Genomic DNA, 20,292 nt, shown 5'->3' with positions numbered 1-20,292 from the left:
TCCGTTTTTCTTCCCTGTGTGCTTGTGATTTGTCTCGGGCAGTGAGGGGGACTCCGCTCTGTCCACCAGAACCCCAACGGTGCGATGTGCGCAAAGACCTCAGTGTGGCTCTGTAGTACGAGAAGGCACCAACCCGAGCTGCTATTGGCAGACTCCAATAGGATTTCATCCAGCCCACTTTTCTTCTTGTTCCGCCCAGCTCTGCTCATGCCATCATCTGGTGGATAGATGAACTGCAAATACGTAATGCAGACTGTACTGAATGAACGGTCTGCTTTGATGCCAGTGGTGCAGCAGGTGCACCTGAGAAAAGCAGAGCGCATCTTCTGTTCGTGATTGGCCTTCAGAGGAAAACCTGTCAATCATCCGTGACAGCAAAAGAGGGTGGAAGAGATGTGGTGGTGCTTATAAACTGCGAACATGAATTGTCATGATCACCAAAAAGATGGGATGGCAGGGCAATGCAGAGTGTGTACAGCTGGCTTTTCTTGTCTGGAGTGAAGCTGAGTGGATCTGCCTTTCCCAAACTACAGTATTTTGTTCATTTTACTGAAACCTATTTAGAGCATATTGCCTTTAGACCTGTACCACTATTGCCTTTAGGTCTAAAAACAACCCTACTGTCACACACTGTTGCAAAATTACATAATTGATTACACAATACTATGCAATTGAAAGAGCAGAATAGAATAGAATAGAATAGAATAGATCGTGACCAGTGGTGTTTGATACTGTCCGGACACTACATTGATGCAACATGTATTTCATTGACAATAGCTTTTCTAATGGTCCTTGTAATCCTCAGTGATATAATAATACGCCCCTCCACCCTCAGCCCTTCTCTGCTCCATTCACTGCTGAGTGGATTTTGCTCTTGGCCAGCTTTGGTTACTATTGGCAACTAGAGAGCATCAAACCACCTCGGCGAGGATCAGATACATTTTTGATTCAAATTAAGATGACGGCATGGCATTTCATGGAAACAAAAATGAAATCAAACGGAACAGAGCACGGAGTATCTGATGTGGTGCCTCTGTTCAGATCAGCGTGCGCTCTATCTATATGCAAAATGCTGCTAAAAGCCGTTGGCTGGCCTCTACTGCAGCATACTGTATGTATTCAGCATGCCAACCTGTTACTAATTCAACATATGCCACTCTGGCTTTAAGACACATAATAAACATACAGATCTAGACTGGAGCGACATCTCCTGTCTTGTGTAATTGCATATCAAGTCCCTGACGCACATAACTCACAGGCTTTTGGACTTTGTATCTAATAGTAGAATAACAGCCACGTATGTAGCTCTTTCTGACACAGTTAACATGCAACACCTTGTCTGTTCACTCATGTCCATTCTCTTAATTATTTATTTTTACACACATAACATATTCAGAGTGTACAAAACACAATAGTGAGACTCTTTGCACTCGCTCAACAACAGAATAGATGTATTTTTATGCCTGTTTGCTGGTACCTCTTCCTCTACATTTCCACACACCAGGGCATCAGCTTCAAAGGTTAACAACCCAGCATTAGTCCAGAGAGGGAAGTCTTTGAAGGGAGAAAAAAAAAAGCTAAATAATGTTTTCCTTTTCCCTCCAAAGCTAATGTGTTTTCTAAGGAATCCATACCACATTACTCAGAGGGCGGTTGGAAGGTGAGATAACGCCACCTAGGGGGAGGGTTATCCATCACACTCACATTGTATGTAACGCTCAAAGTCAATGGCATCCCTGAGCTCTAATTACCCCCCTCAGTTGGTCTCTATGATGGATAAGCAGCTACTGGTCTTTGTTATTTAGTGCAGCCACACCACAGGTCATTGCTTGTCTTCCTTCTTCTCTAATTCTCTTCTCTTCTCTTCTCTTCTCTTCTCTTCTCTTCTCTTCTCTTCTCTTCTCTTCTCTTCTCTTCTCTTCTCTTCTCTTCTCTTCCATTTTCTTCTGGCTCCCCTCCTTTCTTTTCCTCCCTCAGCACCTCTCATCCCCCCTCCTCTCATTTTTCCCCCCCTGTCTCCATTATGTATAGATAACTGCCACTCTCTCCTTTTCTCCCCAAGGGTGCCAGTAGATCAGATGGATGCTGAACATTTCTCACTTTTTATGGCCCCGCTGGAAGATGTGATAAATTCCAGACATACAGTATGACCCTGCAGTGAAAGTGGCAGTGCAGGGTGTAATAAAAAGAGGATCGATAGGAAGAAGGAAAAATAAGAAGATCCATGTCTGAGAAGCTTGAGAATAGGGAATAGATTTAAAAGTTTTATTCTTCAAAAATCAATACGCTGTATTGATAAAGGTCGCTGGTGGCTAAGAGGAAACAGCAACCTGTAAAAGCAGTCCTTATCTAATAGTACATTAATTGATTTATGCATTGATAGTGTCAGATATGGTATATAGCCATTCTGACTGCAGGGAAGAGTTTCCATTAAATTGCCACGTAAGAACACATACGTATGTTCAAATGGCCATATAGGGGCAACAAGGAATCTCTGCTTCCTCTCTCCTTATTATGCCATAATGACATCATAGGCGACAGTCGTGAGTCAGAGGTGTCTCCCATCAAGGGGCAGAGACCCCAGGGACACCCCTACCCCACCGTAGGCTGGAAGTGAAGGATCATGGGTAATATGACTCAGTCCAGCCCAGCCTGCTGTCCATGTGCAATGGAGCAAGACTCCTCGTGATTTGTTGTTGGATTGACGCAGGAGTGAAATGTGTGTGTGTGTGTGTGTGTGTGTGTGTGTGTGTGTGTGTGTGTGTGTGTGTGGGTGTGTGTGTGTGTGTTGTGTGTGTGTGTGTGTGTGCGTGTGTGTGTGTGGTGAGCAGAGTAACAGAGGAAAAAAATGAATCATGTTGTGTCCTCCTCTCTATATACACACATAGCAGTAAACAAAGCTATTAAAATGCAAATACATACATTCACATTCACTTGGATCATATTCACTTTAACCACGCTGTATCAGGATGCATAGAAATTGCTCTCACAATTCTCAAATTCACAAAGTCTCACAATTGTGGTGCCCACCACTACTATAGTGCCATTAAGCAAGGCAGCTGATATTTAACTCTTACACTATGTGTGTGTGTGTGCGTGTGTGTGTGTGTGTGTGTGTGTGTGTGTGTGTGTGTGGGTGCAAGTGCATGTGTGGCATGTCTTTGCACATGTTGTAAATCTAGTTGGCGTAATCGAAAAGACAAATTACAATTACCTTGAATGAAATAGCCGGTAAAGGTCTGTATTAATCACTCTCTTTTCTCCACCCTTTGAAAGATGAATAAAGCTGTAATGCATCTAAAGTAGATTAAAATAGAGTTCATGCTTAAAGTGAAAGGTTTCGATAATCCAAGGGATTAATCTGTTGATGCAACAGAGGCAATAGAGGCGCTGGCTCCACTTAAAGACCAGAGCATCCCAGCAAGTAATACACTCACTGTAACTGATTTACAGTGCTGAATATTAAATTCAACACAGTCTAATGGACAGAGTACTCCCTGTGGCAACATGTATATGTGTCATTTCAATGCTATAGATAATACTTTAGGTGTATTAGGTTTCAAGAAGAGCACTTCCAGACCTTTGATGATAATTCCTACTCAGGTGAGTTCAATGAGGATGTGTCTGCAGTGCAGGGATCAGCGCTCTCCTAATGGGGCTGCAGCATAGAACCAATTAATTAGCTGCTCAGTAGTGGAGCAAGGGTAATTATCCAATCTTTGTTGACTGACTCTATGGCAGGGAAAGACAGAAGCATTGTAATGATTCAAAATTCAATCTGGCTCCATGCCATGCAGAAATGACGAATAAATAGGCTACAGCATAATTGGATTGCAAACATCAGTGGAGTTATCATTTATCACAGAGATGGATAAAAGGACAATGGGTTTGCAGATGGATTGGGAGGATAGTATTGATCAGTAGTAGAGAGAGAGGAGGAGGAGGAGGAGAGAGAGAGAGAGAGAGAGAGAGAGGGAGAGACTGTGGTTAGAGGCTATGGTCTAACATGGTAAAATACTTACTTTACCATTGTTAGTTATTATGTACTCCTCTCCTTTGTCACCTACACTATTTCTTACAGTAGGCTAATGTCAGCAACTCCTAACGCAAGACAGAGATCACTGAGTCTAAAAGCTTATGACTGTATTAGGCTAATCGCTGTGCTGTCAAGCAGAAACAACACGTTGGGACTTGAATCTGTGTCTCAGGTATTTGGGCTGGGCAAAAAGGCAGGCCAAGGTCTTGATAGTAAGGCTATTTGGAGCAAAAACAGGCCACATTAACACATCATCATGTCATTGATTTTCACTGTGACTCATGCCATTGTAAAGTATTGGAATTTTCCAAATCAGTAAGTACAAATGACTGGGGCAGATACTTAAAGATCAGATTCGGTTTGACAGCATGACAGTATACAATTTTCCACTCAACGCATAGGCGAGAATAGGTAGGAATTTTGCAATCCAGTGTGTTTCCATTATCTAAGATCAGCCTCGATTATCATTGTAAACTGGACTGACGTTTTACATTCAATCTCAGTTGTGTATTTTAGAGTGCATCTTGACTCAACTGAAGCTCAGCAGTGATCCAGTCAGCATTCGTAATCATGGCCTAAACCCTCTACCAATCTTGGTCTATGGACATTAGATGGTATGATAGATACAGGCCAAAATAAACAGGTTTGAGGGCGTGCAACGCTAGTGGGTTAGGGTTAGGAATACACATGGAATACAAAAAAATACACTTCTGTCCCTAGAGGAGAACCTGTGTGGGGTTTTGTAAAAAATAAAAAAAAAAATAAAAAAAAAATCTAAACCTGTGCATGATTGTCAAACCCTATCAAGCATTTGGAAGGGTTTTCATGACAAACCATTCAGATTTCAAGTAATTATAAACAAGGTCTCTATCTGAGGCAATATCAGAAGAAGCGTTCTTCTACCAGGACAGTACCATAGCACTAGAGTTTTTTTTGAATGTGCCCCAACAGATCTTTCTCTAGATATTTGAAGATGTTGATATGAAGCATATATACCAAACACATAGGGACACTGTGCCATTTAGCCTATTGACATATGAAAGTCAGACTTTTCTCCTCACCCTTTCCCCTTTCCCCTCCCTCTGTCTCTTTCTCTTGGTTGAAAGGGAAGAACAGCAGGGGGTGCCAGATATCAGAGGGCAGCTCTTTCATGGCTAACCTTTTCATCAGGGGTTGCTCTTTACTTCTGGGGGAACATTAAACATCAGATTAGTTTGAGATTGTTGTGCAGTAAATACTACAGTCCTGAAGTGCACAAGAAACACTGGTGATGATTTCCTACTGTTGATTCATTCACAGATGCCAAAATCTCTCCTTAAGGTATCGGACATAATCTAATAACCAAGAACTGAGAATACAGCTTCAAAGATTTGTAAAAGTAACATTTTGATCAATTACATGCATCACTTGGGCTGTGATGTTATGTCCTGCAGTCTACTTTTAGAGCTTATGCATAATGTTTATTTTTATGCTGGTAATCATTCAACATAATAAGGACTTTGAGCCCCAGGGTCAGTGTCCATGATTGTTTCCCAGTTATTACAATATGTGCTTATGGAAAATAAATGATAATGAGCTAAGTAGAGAGAAGCAGACTAGACCTTTAAATCCCCCATGAGGCCATGTAAGTCTCAATGAATAACCACAAAACACAATATAACACATCCACAGTATCCTCATAAAAAGTATGTATGTTCTGTGGATTCTACTGTTCTCTTGATAAATATATCATGCACATATTATATATGCCAAGCAAAATATACTGTGTAGTTATGTAATATGTATAAATTATGTATGAATGAATTACTCAGGTATAAAGTTATGCAGCGTGTTACTTATGTAATTGTTGCTACTGTGAATAATTTAGCAAGCAACTCATACTGCAAATGTTTACATGAAACTCATTGCACATTCATTAAATATTGATAAAGCAAAGGAAAGAGTTTTTCATAAGGGGGCCCGCAAGTCAACTCAGTTCAATTAATTTAAATAGGAAACATTTCCTTCCCAGTCCCAAGAGAGGAGACTCACCAGTGGACTTGACAAAGAGGATTAGACCTGCTGATCTAAAGTAAGAACGGTTATTTTTCCACTTAAAGCTGCTATCTTAAGTGTTGTGATAATCAATCCGTGAAAGTAAACACTGAAACCTTAGCAGTGCCCCAAGTGTGTGCGTGCGTGTGTGTGTGTGTGTGTGTGTGTGTGTGTGTGTGTGTAAGGGGTGGGAGGGGTGGGAATCACTGTATAGGGACTTATAGTGGATCTGTGGTACTCAATAACGAATTTATGAGTGACCTAATCGCACTTAATAGCATTTTTTTTAATTATTATTTTATTTCCTGTGACATCATTTTAATATCTTTGTAATAGACCACTCATATTCCTATAACTATACGGATACAAAGTATGGTATCATATAGCAGCCTACCCCTCTAAAATGTGTTATTTGGTTGCTAGATTTTTTTCGCGTAAGAATGACGTTGTAAACCTGCATGAAAGTAAACTTTGAGGGAAGTTGTGAAGCCTCAAGCTACAGCAGCAGCACCACACACACTCACACACACACACATACACACACAGGTATGAGCAGGGCGGAGGAGGGTCTCTCTTCCCGGTCGAGCCTGACAGCTGCGCACCATTGGCGGACAGCAGGGGACGCTTACCTGTAGGCCTACCTGTAAGGGGGAGTGCCGTTCGTCATCGTCGGGCTCCAAATCAGGACCAACTTTTCCTTCTTCCAGCGATCCGGAGAAGTAGAAGTCGGCGAGGACGCCTTGGATCTGAATAAGCGACTGCAGCAGGACTCCGAGCATGGAGCCTATAACGTCGTGGAGCGAGGAGAGAGTCAGCGAATGGCTCCAAGGTGAGGACCATTGCGGGTTGTTTTTTCCTTTTTTTTTTTAAGCCTTGATCGCCTCACAGGTATTCTGGCTCGGACAGTAAGTCGCAAATAGAAGCGCCACACAAATCCTCTTGGAAGGGAAAGGTGGAGGTGGAATGAGGAAGTGGCCTGTGCTGAGAGAGAGAGAGAGAGAGAGAGCCACAACAGTCTTATTCTGTTCAGTGTCAACAGGCGAGCCAAACTCTTTATAAATACACTAGCAGATTGTTTTCCACTCACAGGGCATGTTGAGTTAGAGTGGGAGTCAAGTTGTGATTTCTGCGCAGATATAATGACTTATATAGCCTGTTGTTTGCCCTGAGCTGTCATGTATCAGCGAGTAGAGACTAGCCCACCTGCCTTATAAACTGCCCACTAACTGCAGTTACTGTAAAGTGTGTAGATTAATGGTTTCTCATGCAGTTATGGGGGAAATCTAATAGGTTATAGGCCTATAGACTGTTAATATAGGTGAGCTATTTCATGTAATGGCACATTATCAAATCTATTATTATGAAGGGGTTTTCACTAGTTACTAAGTCATTACTTACACTACCAGTCAAAAGTTTGGACGCACGCATTTTTTCTTTATTTTTTACTTTTTTTTTTTTTTTTTTTGAATAATAGTAAAGACATCAAATCTATGAAATAACACAAAGGGAATTATGCAGTGACCCAAAAAAGTGTTCCAAAACTATCTTATATTTTAGATAATTTGGAAAGGCTTTGGAAAGAAATTCATACATAGGCATCAACTTCACTATTTATATTTGTCTAAAAAACATATTTCAAGCATTTAAGCATAAGCCTTTAGATCAAAATGGCCTTAAGATAATGAAAAACATAGTACATTCAATCAGATATGTCCAAACTTTTGACTGGTAGTGTGACTGCTTTATTACCTATACTTCAAAGATGTCATGTTCATCGAAAATATGAATTTTATAAGTCAATATAACTAACTAGTGTTATATAGGCACACTTTTTTTGTTTCCATACCTACCTGCAGAACATGCAGCAGACCAGTCTTACTCTACTACTTCAGTCAGGAGGATGTCAGCAGCCCCACTGATCTCATGCCTCTGTCCATGCTCACACTGCATGCCTGTGCCTGCGTGTGACTTTCTGTCTGTTCACTCACATGTGGTGTATCTGTGTATACCTGTGTGCACGCATGTGTGTACAGAGGAGGTAGAAGTACACAAATTCCCTACTCAAGTAAAAGTGCAAATACTCATTTAAAAATATACTCTGGTAGAAGTTGTTTCAAATCCTTTACTCAAGTCAAAGTACAAAAGTACGTGGACTTAAATTTACTTAAAGTATCAAAGTAAAAGTCGTTCTCTAAAAAAGTCATTTCTAATGCTCTAAACTGGTTTTCTGTTGAGCGTTCCTCTGAATCCCAGATGAGATAGATTCTGCAGCTCAGATCACGAACCTGAACCCTAGCAGCTGAACTAACACTAACGTTAATTCTCTCTCTTGTTGCGTCTCTCTCTCTGTCCCTTTCCCTAATTTTTGGCGTCGCTTTGCTGAACAAGCAGCCGATCACATCTGGCTCTTGATCAGCTGCTTCCGGGATGGAAGCCGTCTGATGTTGAAAATAAAATTGCTTTAGAAAATCAGTTGATGATTTCCCGAGAGTAATGAGTCTCGAGTTTTGAAAATGTAGTGAGTAGAAAGTACAGATTTTTCTTTTGAAATGTAGTGAGTAAAAGTAAAAAGTCTTCAGTGAAAGAAAAACTGGAGTAAATACAGATACTTGAAAATCTTACTTAAGTACAGTAATGAAAAAGTATTTTTTCTTTGTTACATCCCACCTCTGTGTGTGTATGTGTCCCTGTCTGTGTGTGTGTGTGTGTGTGTGTGTGTGTGTGTGTGTGTGTGTGTGTGTGTGTGTGTGTGTGTGTGTGTATGCGTGTGTGTGCTTTCTCTGGCCAGGCCTGGACGCCCCCCTGCAGCAGTACCCGTTCTCGGAGTGGCAGCTGTCGGGTCTGGAGCTGCTCCAGTTATCCTCTCAGGATCTGGAAAGGCTGGGAATCAATAAGATCGGACACCAGGAACTCATACTGGAGGCTGTGGAGAAACTCTGCTCTCTGGTGAGGGAGGGTGTGTGTCTGTGTGTGTGTGTGTACGTGGGTGTATGGCTTGTGTGTTGGGGAGGGAATGCGTGACGAAGGGGGTCTTTTGGATATTTCCTGAACAGTCATCTTGTTGTCTTACTGTGCTGTTGTCTGTGTTCTGATACTCGAACACAGAGAGCTATTTTTGCCAGCCATCACTCTGTTTTGGTCATTTTCTTGTGACCCTGCTCTTGTTTGCGTAGCCGAACCAGCGGCTGTCAGACTGTCTGGGGCAGATCCAGCCAAAATACACAACAGCTGTTCTTGCTGCCATACAAGTCCTGCTTCATTCACTGCACTCACATCCATTAGCAGCATGTGGCACAAGTTTGAGTGTTAAGTTTTTGTGTTATTTCAGATTGCCCCCAGTCCAGCACATCATAATAATACAGCTATTTTAGTTTTCCGACCAACATCAAAGGACTAGTCACGCTTCAGCTGCAGCCAAAGCAGATTTAGAGTCCATACAAAAGCCGTGCCTAATACTCTACATGCAAATTTTTGGGGAAAGTTTGTAGTCGGGGGCTACAAAGCACTTCCGCCTCCCTTTTGATTCTCTCTCCCGTTTTTTTTCCCGCTGCCTAATTAGTTTTCCTCCCTGCGCACTCCTCCTTTTCTCCCTCTCTTTCACCTTCTCTCCATCCTTTCAGTGTCGAGAGGGAGTCTTAGAACTGTTACGTAAACAGTGGAGATGCTCGTGTGTGTGTGTGTGTGTGTGTGTGGCAGTCGGTTCCCAGAATGGCCTTTGTTTCCAGGGGAAGACTAATTGAGTGGGACGGTGCCAGGCATGGTTCCAGCTCGGGTGACGTAACGGCCAGTGAACATCAGGCCATGGCTAAGGCTGCTTAAACTGCTTGTTGTCCAACTGTTGAAATAACTGCAATACTGATTGAAATAGTCATTACAACTCATTAGAATTAGCAGCAGTTTAACCCAAAGTCTGAATGAATGAGCGTGGTATAGCTTGTGAGCAAAGTCTTTCTGCAGTTAAAGCTTAACGTAAGCGCATTGGTGGGAAGTAAGTTTCACAAAGGACAAGATTTACCGTAAGAACCCACATGGAGATTTACAGTTTCAATTTTTACAGTACAGCGTGTATGTGTGTGTGCATGTGTGTATCTGTCTCTCTCTCTCTCTCCTCCTCTCTCTCTGTGTGCGTTCACATCATCAGACACTGACATGGAAGAGACCAGTCTCTTTCAAGTACATGGTCACTTAATTAACACCCACATTGTTGAAACGTCCATGAAAAATTCATGACCACTTGTTGACGGACGATTGTTCAGTCTGGTTGATGTGTAACAACCAGCCGCGAACAGACCAAGCCTCTTGACCAGTGATGAGTGGGTCAGGACAACAAGTTGCTCCCTCTGCAGTGTCTGTGAAGGGTCACGTCTCACTCGACTCAGCAGAGAAGTGTGATGACAGGCTCATGAAAGAGACACGAGAAACTCTTTTGTCTCTCTGTAGTCCTGAGAAGGGGCTTTTATGTTATTTGAGCATTTATTTTAGCACTCACTACTGTTTGATGGGCCAGCACTGATAGTAGCCTATTCATATTGTCATCATAGATCATGACAAGAAAATAAGTATATCTTTGTTTAGGACTGTTAAAAACAGCTGTTGGCAATGTAGCTTGAAAAATTTTGTTGTTTAGTGGTGTCATTTTCTTATTTCCATGGATAAAAGGCCAAACATAGACGACACCTCCAGATGTTTATATGGAGTTTAATAGCAGAACATCTTTCAGCTATCTAAAACATCAACAATAGACCAGAATGCAATGCAGCCACAAGGCACGTTGTGTTTTGCGTAAGAGGCGTGACTTTCACTTTTTCTCAACTAGAAAAACTGGCTCTTTTACTCTACTTATGCAATCCCTCCTGCTATCACTATCGCTATGGGTCTCTCCACCTCTGTGTAAAACTCAACGCTGAAACGCAACAACTGCAGGCACATTCTCTGGGTGCTGTCCAAAGGCATTGTGGGAAATGTAGGAAATCACGACCTGAAGTAGAAATAGACGAGACAGGTTGAAGGAAAGTGGGTACAACAAAAAACGTTAATTACAACACTTCATCACAAAATAACTCCTGGAATGTATTGAACATCACAGACTGATTATATATAACAATGTAGGAGTATATGAGGGGGGGATTTCCTTTAACCCATTCTGTCTGCATGTGTGTGTGTATGTGTGTGTGTGTGTGTGTGTGCGCACTCCAGACGTACGGTATGGGCGGCGAGAACCTGCGTGGCCTGACAGAGAAGCTGCGTGCCGTCGCTCACACCCTCCAGATGGGCATCCAGGGCCGCTGGCGCATCAACACCTACGACGGGCAGAGCGCCACCAGGCTGCCGGTCGACGTGCTGCAGGTGGTGGTGGAGCTCATCACCTCCGCCAAAGGACTCTTCTCTCTGCTCAACAGGTTTGTAAAGAGGGAGTTATCTAATCGTTACGTATGCGGCACTCAAATTCCTATTTTATTCAGCAGTGACATTATTTTTAGAAAATGTTCTGTACTGCATCTTTTAGGTTTTTGTTGGTGCAAAATTACAGCCATGTTTACAGCATTAAAAGGCTGTAAGATCATTTATTTAAAGAGAATGCCTGTATGTTGAAATCATTTAGAGGTGTAGCCTTCATTGTGAGTGTTTTAGTGTACACACTGGCATGCTGTGTTTATTTGTTGTCCCTCGTTAAAAATACTGATACCTATCTACTCTTTAAAAGCCCGTGACTGTCTTTGTCTGCTCTCTTTCATTCTCTCTTTGTGTGACTCTGTAGCAACATTTTTGTCTTTTGTCCTCCTAATTACCAGTGCAAAATGAAACCGTTGTACTTGCTTGCATCCAGTCTCTCATGCAGTATAATCCATGTCTATCCAGGTATCAGTTTTTCCAGCTCAGTGGATACACCGCCAGCAAGAGCATAATCGGCTACTGTCGGGAGCTGGGAGCAATTATACACAAGGTTGGTCTATTCATGAGTTTGTCATCAATGCATAAAACACTCAAGTGGCTTATACTGTTATAACCTGAATCATACAACTCTGTCCACCTGTTGTTTTCATCTGAGTCTTTATCAGTCTTTTCATTAATCCAGTCAAACAACAGTGACAGTGGCCTTCCACAATGAAAGATGTATATATAATGTCTCTCTTTGGTGCAAAATTTGAACAGCTGTTGTGGATATCTGCTTTCTAGTAAAAAAAGGGTAGTCAGAATAGTCTTGCGCATTTCTCTCCATGTCAAACATTTGATGTGTTTTTATCTTAAGAGGAACAAACATGAGCGACGCATGCTCGTATAGTGGTAGTGTAGTAAATTTCAAAAGAGGAACCGCAACCTGTTATTTGATCAACTGTTGTTGTTTTTTAATCAACCCCTAAAATGCAGCTAGCAAAACAGAGCCACAAACACACTCCCTGTTCCTCAGCTCCTCCTTGGGTAATGCATTCTTTATCTTAACATTCCTGGCATATTTTTGAGGTGGTTGTACCTTGAAGAAGCGTAGGTCCAACTGATTGCCAGAGAGGAGTGTTCTGGGTATTCTGGTTCCTCTTTTATGGCTCTATGAAATGCTCCTGGGAAGAAATGGGAGGGGAATGAGTATTTGTAGTAGGGTGAATGTTAGGTGGGAGAGAACTGTTCATAAGTAACAGGGACAGGCCTGGATACGTTACAGCGCCTAGGGGGGAGGGCAGAGAGGGGAAGGGAGGGAGAGAGAGGGAGGAGATTTAGAGAGACGGACTGCTGGTTACACTGGAACTCTTACATGACTTTTGACTCCTAGGAGAGTGTGAGTGGCTGAACACACAGCGGACAGCGAGAGACAGAGAGAGAGAGAGAGAGAGAGAGAGAGAGAGAGAGGAAAGAGTCCACTAAGTCTGAAACTACATTATGCTGACATTATAGTGACAGATTAATTAGCCACACAGACAGACAGAAAGGCAGGGGGGGAAGAAGACAAGAGAGACAGGGAAGAGAGATACGGTGACAGAGATAGCCAGAGAATTAGAGATAATTACAGCGAGAGACAGAGATAGTGAGAGGTGTGGAGAGGCTGTGGGAGTGAGGGAGGACACTCAGTATTTAGAGAGGTGTTTATATATAGCCCTCTATAGCCAGCTCTGGACACTTGCCTGGCACGACAGCTACAGCACTCACCTCTTTGATTGGATAATTCCCCACAAGGTGATGTTTCTTTTGCTACTTAACCTCTGTTTCACTTTGCCTGACTGCTTAAGGGGGACTCTAGTGTTTTTTGCATGTTAGTTAATGATCTACATCCTACAGTTGCATATCCTTTGCAGGAGAGTGTTGACATCAATTAAAATACTCTTTGATATCTATATGTTATCGTTGATAATAATATTGGAGGTAATTAGAGCATCGCTGCAGGTCTAGACTAATCACCTCCGGTTAGTCTGAGCCAGATGCAATTTCACATGCTCAGCCGTTCACATGAGTTAGATAATATGAACAAGTCTACTGTACTTTAGTGTGAGAAATAAGGTTAGCGGTCGCCTACAGTCACAGTAACATTATTCTTATGGACTTGCAGCTTGGAGGGCCAGAGGGGAAGGAAGGAAGTATGGATATAAGAGTGTGATGGAGCTTGTGGAGGAACAATGACTCTGATAGGATGTTGATGTTTTCACCGCGGCTCTATGAAGTGATTCAGATTTGTTTTCAGTCACTGGCTGTCCCGTAGAGAGGGAGGCCAGACTGAGCAGTGATTAGCGAGCTGAAGCTTCATCACTGCGTCGGAGAGAGGAGTGTTTTGACGCTGGACCTTCTCGGAGGTTGATCAGCGTTTAGTAATTACTGGCTATTGTTTACCCAGTTCCTGTTTTTTGGACTCGGTGTGTGTGTGCTTGTGTGTGTATGTGTTTCACACTATTTTGAGCCGTGGTTATTGTCCTTGTAGGATTTGTTTTGTGCAGAGAGCATTCAGTGAGTGTTGAGCTGAGGGTTCGGTGAAATTTATCGTTGGCGGATAAATCAGTAAGGGCCACCTGCCACACTGGCTGGTAACTTTTTGAGACAGAAACAATTGAATACCTCAGTTGTCTTTGCATGTTCTCAACCTTTGTTGCACTTCATGATGAATTCCAAACTTCATAAGTGAGTGAGCAAATTTATAGTAACTGATTCCATACACAACATAGCATTGAAAATGGGTAGGGTGACATATTTCTATAGAACATAAATATAATTTTTTTGCCTGTTAAAAAATGTCTTGGCCGGTAATGTTTTTGTACAGTTTTAGTGCAGTAGCCCTTGGCAGGTGGGCCAAAAAGTTAATTTCGGACACTGGTTGAGCTGAAACAGTGCTTATATAAGGCAACCCTCACACCTGTTTAATGGACAAGAGAAAATGGGGATCCTCATCAGGTGGGTTGGACCTCCGTCCATCCAGCTGTCAGCATGGCATTATCAGCCAGCAGGCACAGGCTATCTGGAAGAACACACTCATTCACACACACACGTCTAACAATATACAACTGAGGCACAGTGCGTAAGCTCATGTGTGTGTCCTTATACCGTAGCGTTCACATCAGTAGCGTTTATACAGAATCATGCGCTACTGCTGACGCATGCACACATACACCACACACCCACAAACACACATATACACACGCAGGGTTGGCCAATAATTCAATATTATTGGTTATCATCTTTGAACATAATAATTTTGTGATGAAATAATGATATCAAGTTGTTGTGATACACAATTCTGTTGTCTAAAGTAATGATTAAAAGCAAATTAAAATCTCTCACAAAGTTTTATCATACTACTATGTAACACCATGTAGTTCAATGTGCACAACAATTTGATTATTTAACACGTGATTTATGCTGGCAGATATCATTATATATCAAGATCATTTCTTAGAATTTTTTAATATTAATTTTGTCCATGTCACCCAGCCCGACACACACATGCAGACACTCCATGTGTGTGTGCTCAGATATGGCTGCATGCTCTCATTAAGGTGGCCCCTGGCTAGCTGAAGGTAGTCTCATTTCCCCTGTGAGGTTGTTTTAACACTCTGCTAGTCATCCTGTTGGGGGCTACAGCTTCATCATGACGTCTGTTTCTGGAGAACTGGTTCCACAGTAGCTAGACCACATCTCCCGGGGTTACTCATGCCGAAGAAAGGACTTTTATTTCCTGTTTGTGTGCGTGTGTGTGTGTGTGTGTGGTTTTCTCTCACACCCCGAGGGCGATGGAGGTCAGTAGTCAGCTGGTGTTGTTGGGATCTCACACTGGAGTTGTCAGTCTGACTTTCACGGTAGCTTTAAGCACAAGTTCAGTCCGCTTTGAACCAGCAGAGTCACAGCAAGCAAAGTCCAAGAGAGACACACAGACAGAGTGAGAGAGATAGGGGGCTCTGTGAACTGTGAATCTGGATATGAAAGTAAGAATGAGTTTGGAGGCGTCCCACTAAGGTATGTGATTTAAACTGCAAATGCTACTTTGGACACTAGAAAGGGAAGCTTTGCTTTTGTTGGTTGTCAGGCTAAAGCTAACTGTGGATAGGTGTCTGAGGTTTTGTGAGTGTGTGTATGTGTGTGTTTGTGAATGATAAGCGATGATCTTTGCATGGTTTAACAGCACGACATGATTCAAAAACACACACACACACACACACACACACACACACACACAAAGCATATCTTCGCTGTTGGGTGAAAACCTCACTACTCAAATTTTGGTGATTTTCATGTTTTAACTTAATTTGAAACAATTCTGTGACCCCTTTTGGGTTTATGCTTTTCAAAACCCATCGGATAAACTCCAAATGGATGCTGGTCAAGCTAAAAGCAAGGCTGTTTTTCTTCCTGAAAGTTGACATTTTGGAGATGGAAGGTTTTCATCTGACAGTGACAATGTGATAAGAGAGCACAGAAATACAGAAAAAAAAATGCTGTGTCTTGCTGTGTCTGCAGCTATTACTTCTTCAAAGTGCAGGATGGAGGAAATGACAAGAGACGCTTGAATATAGTCAGGAGAGAATGTCAAGTCTTTCTGTTGCTCCCTCATGCAGCGGTGTGTGTGTGTGTGCATATGCATGTATCTGTGTGTGTGTGCATGTGTGTCAGGAGAAGACTGTACTTGAAAAGGAGTGCTACACATTAACAAAAGCCATAACCTATTGACTAGCAGTTAGCACAGTGTGAAGCAGAGAAGACAGGAGAAGAAAGTGGAAGAGCAGTGGGAAAGGTCAAGGCAGGAAGAAGAGGAGGTGGAGAGGGGAAGGGGTAGTGAGATTTTGAAAGATGAGGAGCAGGTGTAAAGAGATAGGTATGTCTCCCGGTCTTTTTATAGCAAGTGTGTGACCTGCTGGCTAAAAGAAACATCCTGGTCCAAGTATGTAAACAAACAGGCACATTGGGGCAGAACATGACGAGGCTTGACTTGCAACATCAGGCTGTTGATCTTATTTTTACTATATTGTGTGTTGCATATTGAGGCAACTTACATATTCTTGATAATGCAACAATGATGTAAAAGTAATATTAGGGGCGCCCTGGTGGCTCACTGAGTAGGGCGAATCCGACCCAAGGTCCTTTGCTGCATGTCTTCCCCTTGCTCTCTCTCCCATACCTTCCTGTCTCTCTCTCAAATAAAGCATAAAATGCCAAAAAAAAAAAAGTAATATTATATGGATATAATAACACTACGATCATGCCTTATTCATATAAACAACAGAAAGAAAAGAATTCATGAATGCCTGTGCAACTCTGCGTATGTGCTATTTTTCTTCATGTTCCACCCACCTAACAGCTTGTGTTTGTTTCCTAGACAACTATAGAGAGAACAGCTTTCAGGCACAGAACACTGCTGTAAAGTTAGCTTACCACCAGATCATGCCACACACCATGCTACCCAATGCAACGGAATGCAACGCAACAAAACGCAAAGCAACACAACGCAAAGCAACACAACGCAATGCAACGTAACGCCATGCAACATAACGCCATGCAACATAACGCCATGCAACATAATGCCATGCAACATAACGCCATGCAACATAACGCAATGCAATGCAACACAACACAATGCGACATAACACTGTGTTTAAGATTTACAACAGTTAACAGATAACAATAGTGATGACATCATTGATCATCTCCAGTTAACAAATCTGTCGTCATTCAACTCAAAAGATGGCAGATTTACTTTTTGAATTTGTATTGATGAACCAGTAAGGTAGCCATAATGTAATGTAGTGTAAAGATGGTCAATGTGGATGTTGAATGCAACCTGGGACTCAAAAAAGGAAAATCTCAACAGTAACTGCACTGTTTACAAGAGACAATTATCAAATCTTGTGTTTCAGAACCTGAGGGTTCTTGGCTCCCTCAAAAACAGTGGCAGTTGTTGCCGACTTAAGTGTTTTAGCTAATATCTTAATGAAATGAATAGAAAGGCGTCGAAGTGGAGCATGAGCTTGCTGAGGCTGATGGGGGCTGAACATGCCTGTCCCACAGCTCCTGGCCTGGTCTCTTATCTGTCCTCTCCTCTCCTCTCCTCTCCTCTCCTCTCCTCTCCTCTCCTTGTCCTGTCCTCATGTGACTCTTCCTCAAAAGTGAAACACTGTGTTGTCACATGGCAGTCCCATTTAACTACTGTGAAGGCATCATCTGCTCCACAGCACGCACATCTGTGCGTGTGTGTGTGTGTGTGCTTGTGCTTGTGTATGAATATAACTTTGTAATTGTGTATGTAGCCTACTTCTGAATGTGTATTGATGCGGAAGGGTAGCAGCAGTTTTGTTAATGTGTAGTACAGCATGTATTTTTGTTTCATACATCTGTAATTGTGTTTTGATGCCGAAATAGCCCATAAAGAGTAATGAGTTTGTGAAGTTACAGAAAGTGATTATCTGTGTTTACACCATGGTCTGGGTGAATACTCGATTCTGATTGGCTGCAGGGTGTCCATTAATTCCTGATAATGGACACCAACTAAGTAGTTCCAGTGAAACTGTCTGTTCACCGTTCTAAATTAATGCGCTGGCTATGTAGTATCAGCCTGTATCTAAAATGAGTAACCATAGCAACAGGGACGCAGTCAAAGCCTCCGTTTACAATTTGTATGTTGGTGAAAATCTTGATATTGATTTGGGGACAATGACATGGCTGGATAGTTAGCTAGACTTGTTGTTAAACATACTGTCAAATTATCAATAGACAGAGAAGGGAATACAGCTTATCTCTAGTGGCTGGGATGGCTGATCCTCCAAAAATAATTCTTCATTCTATGATACTGTCAAATTATATTTACTGTTTGTCAACCGTACGCAATGTTATTGACTTTGAATCTTGCTAGCATAACGTTAGCTTTCTGGCTCATAGCAGAGCCAAAGGGTTCTATGAGCTGAGCGGACTAGAAATATCTCCCGTTGCCAAGTCGTATCTAAGGTTCGTCCTATTTACTGGAGTAGAGAACAACGTTTCCATTGCATTAGAACCTTATGGGATGGTAATGATTGTTCCCGGTATTAGTCAAACCCTCAGGTGTTACCAGGGAAACTGAGTTATGGCTTGTGAAAAACTTTAGATTTTGATTACAAAACGCATGAAAATATAAATTAATGGTCCTACTTTTTTTTTCTTTGGCAAGTGACCATGGTATAAGCGGGATAATGCCCTTCGAGGTGTCCATTATCAGGAATTAATGGATGACGTGGAGGCCAGAACCGTCTGAGGCACAGCGGAGGTTCTGGTCATCCTTGTTGAGGAAGCAGCAGTGAGAAGTGTGGGTTTGTGCTCTCCACATCCTCGTGACATGACTGTGGTTTCAGGGCAGAAGTGTACCTGTCACCCACCTGACACACACACATGTGTCATTTCCTGTCGTGTGGGCTCTAAAGGAGTTGGCATAACTAGAAGAAAATGCAGAACTAGGCTGTATTGCTGTGGGGAAGCCCCCTTTACTGTGACGTGGCTCTAAATACAACAGAAAGCCCTGGTTTGGATACGCTGTATTTTTTTGCTCTTGTCTAAAAAGCAAGAGTGAGATGCTGGAAAGAAGGAGGTGTTACTAGTGCTGGAGGCAGAAGGGATGGTGTGTAGTAGGTGTTGGAAGCTAGATTTGAACCTCAGCTGAGGTGCCACTACTAGATCGCACTTACTGTATAACATGGATCTGACTGAGCGATTAGAGAGACTGTCCTTCAACCAGACGGCCCAGGTTCAAGCCCTTGTTTGAGCAATCACCCATCCTGCTGAAGTGTCCTTGAGCAAGACACAAGACACTGAATCCCTACCAGCTCCAGGGGGACAATACTGTCACTGACCCTGCACTTTGATCTCCCTGTAGAGGGTCAAGCAAAAAAAGAGTGTGCCTATTCATTTCCTTATTCTTATTCTTAGTTGTACCAGACCTGTTTCATATAGTATTTCCAAGTAATTCTTAGCGAATATCTCCTTTTCTGTCCAAGGAAATACCTGATGGGTCTCTATGCCTCTAAGCCTCTAATCCTAGGAGGCTAAAACAAACCCTAAAAGCTATTTTCAGATACTTTAACACAGGTCTGGTCTATGCACCATTAGTATGTTTTCATGGTAGCAGATTGCTGTGTAAAGGGTTACAGCTTCAGTGTAATGATTAATCACTCTTGCATGCAACCAGTGAGCCGTGCCAAGACTACTTTAGCTCAAGTAGGGACCAAGATGGAGATCAGGATATCTTTAGTTGCTTATACACACAACAGTTTGCAGTGTGTTTTGGTATAAATCAAGGTATTTGCAGGATCTGTCTCTCTCATGCATACACATACAAAAACAGGAGTGCAAGAGCACCAGACACACATACACACACACATAGGGAAGAACACACACACACACACACACACACACACACACTCACACATTCAGGCATGCAGACAAGTTGAACTGGCCACCATTCATGACACAATCTCTCCCCTCCTGCCCCTCCCATAGCCCAGTGTCATAGCCTTTAATTAGCCCAGAAATCCAACAGTGTTCAGTGCAGTTCCCTTGTTAGATTTCACAGGGATTAGTTTCCTCTTATAATCTTTCAGTCCCTCCTTCTGTAACTCATCTAACCTCTCCTCCCTCGCCCCTCCCTCCCTCCCTCCCTCTCATTTATTCTCTTGTCTTCCTCCTTCATTCACCGCCCCCCCCCCATCGCTCTGATGGCTCAGTATACTCCGGGTGTGTCCCGTTCGCCTTCACTACTACTCGTAACTCGGAGGAGGCGAGGAAAGGAA

The 20,292-nt window shown here is 42.5% G+C and overlaps 2 protein-coding genes across 3 annotated transcripts in view; one reads left to right on the top strand and one right to left on the bottom strand.

Annotated features, from left to right (window-relative positions):
• Positions 1 to 6,875, bottom strand: part of rps6ka1 (ribosomal protein S6 kinase a, polypeptide 1) — a 58,432-nt gene extending 51,557 nt beyond the window's left edge. Inside the window, 1 exon segment of the mRNA XM_071528111.1 lies at positions 6,712 to 6,875. Coding sequence (XP_071384212.1) covers positions 6,712 to 6,849 — 138 coding nt within the window. The 5' untranslated portion in view covers positions 6,850 to 6,875.
• Positions 6,732 to 20,292, top strand: part of cnksr1 (connector enhancer of kinase suppressor of Ras 1) — a 30,900-nt gene continuing 17,339 nt past the window's right edge. For both annotated transcript variants that reach the window (XM_071528110.1, XM_071528109.1), the window contains exons 1-4: positions 6,732 to 6,899; positions 8,859 to 9,016; positions 11,267 to 11,469; positions 11,930 to 12,014. In XM_071528110.1, the coding sequence (XP_071384211.1) occupies positions 6,848 to 6,899; positions 8,859 to 9,016; positions 11,267 to 11,469; positions 11,930 to 12,014 (498 nt within the window). In that variant the 5' untranslated portion in view covers positions 6,732 to 6,847. The remainder of the gene's footprint in view (positions 6,900 to 8,858; positions 9,017 to 11,266; positions 11,470 to 11,929; positions 12,015 to 20,292) is intronic.

Source organism: Centroberyx affinis, unplaced genomic scaffold (genome assembly GCF_046629955.1).
Source record: "Centroberyx affinis isolate AG114_WGS23_722 - 3 ecotype Tasmania unplaced genomic scaffold, CSIRO-AGI_Caff_v1 ptg001619l_1, whole genome shotgun sequence".
In the NCBI taxonomy this organism is placed as follows: Eukaryota; Metazoa; Chordata; class Actinopteri; order Beryciformes; family Berycidae; genus Centroberyx; species Centroberyx affinis.
Note: the sequence above shows the minus strand (reverse complement) of the source record. Positions and strands in the feature narration are given on the sequence as shown.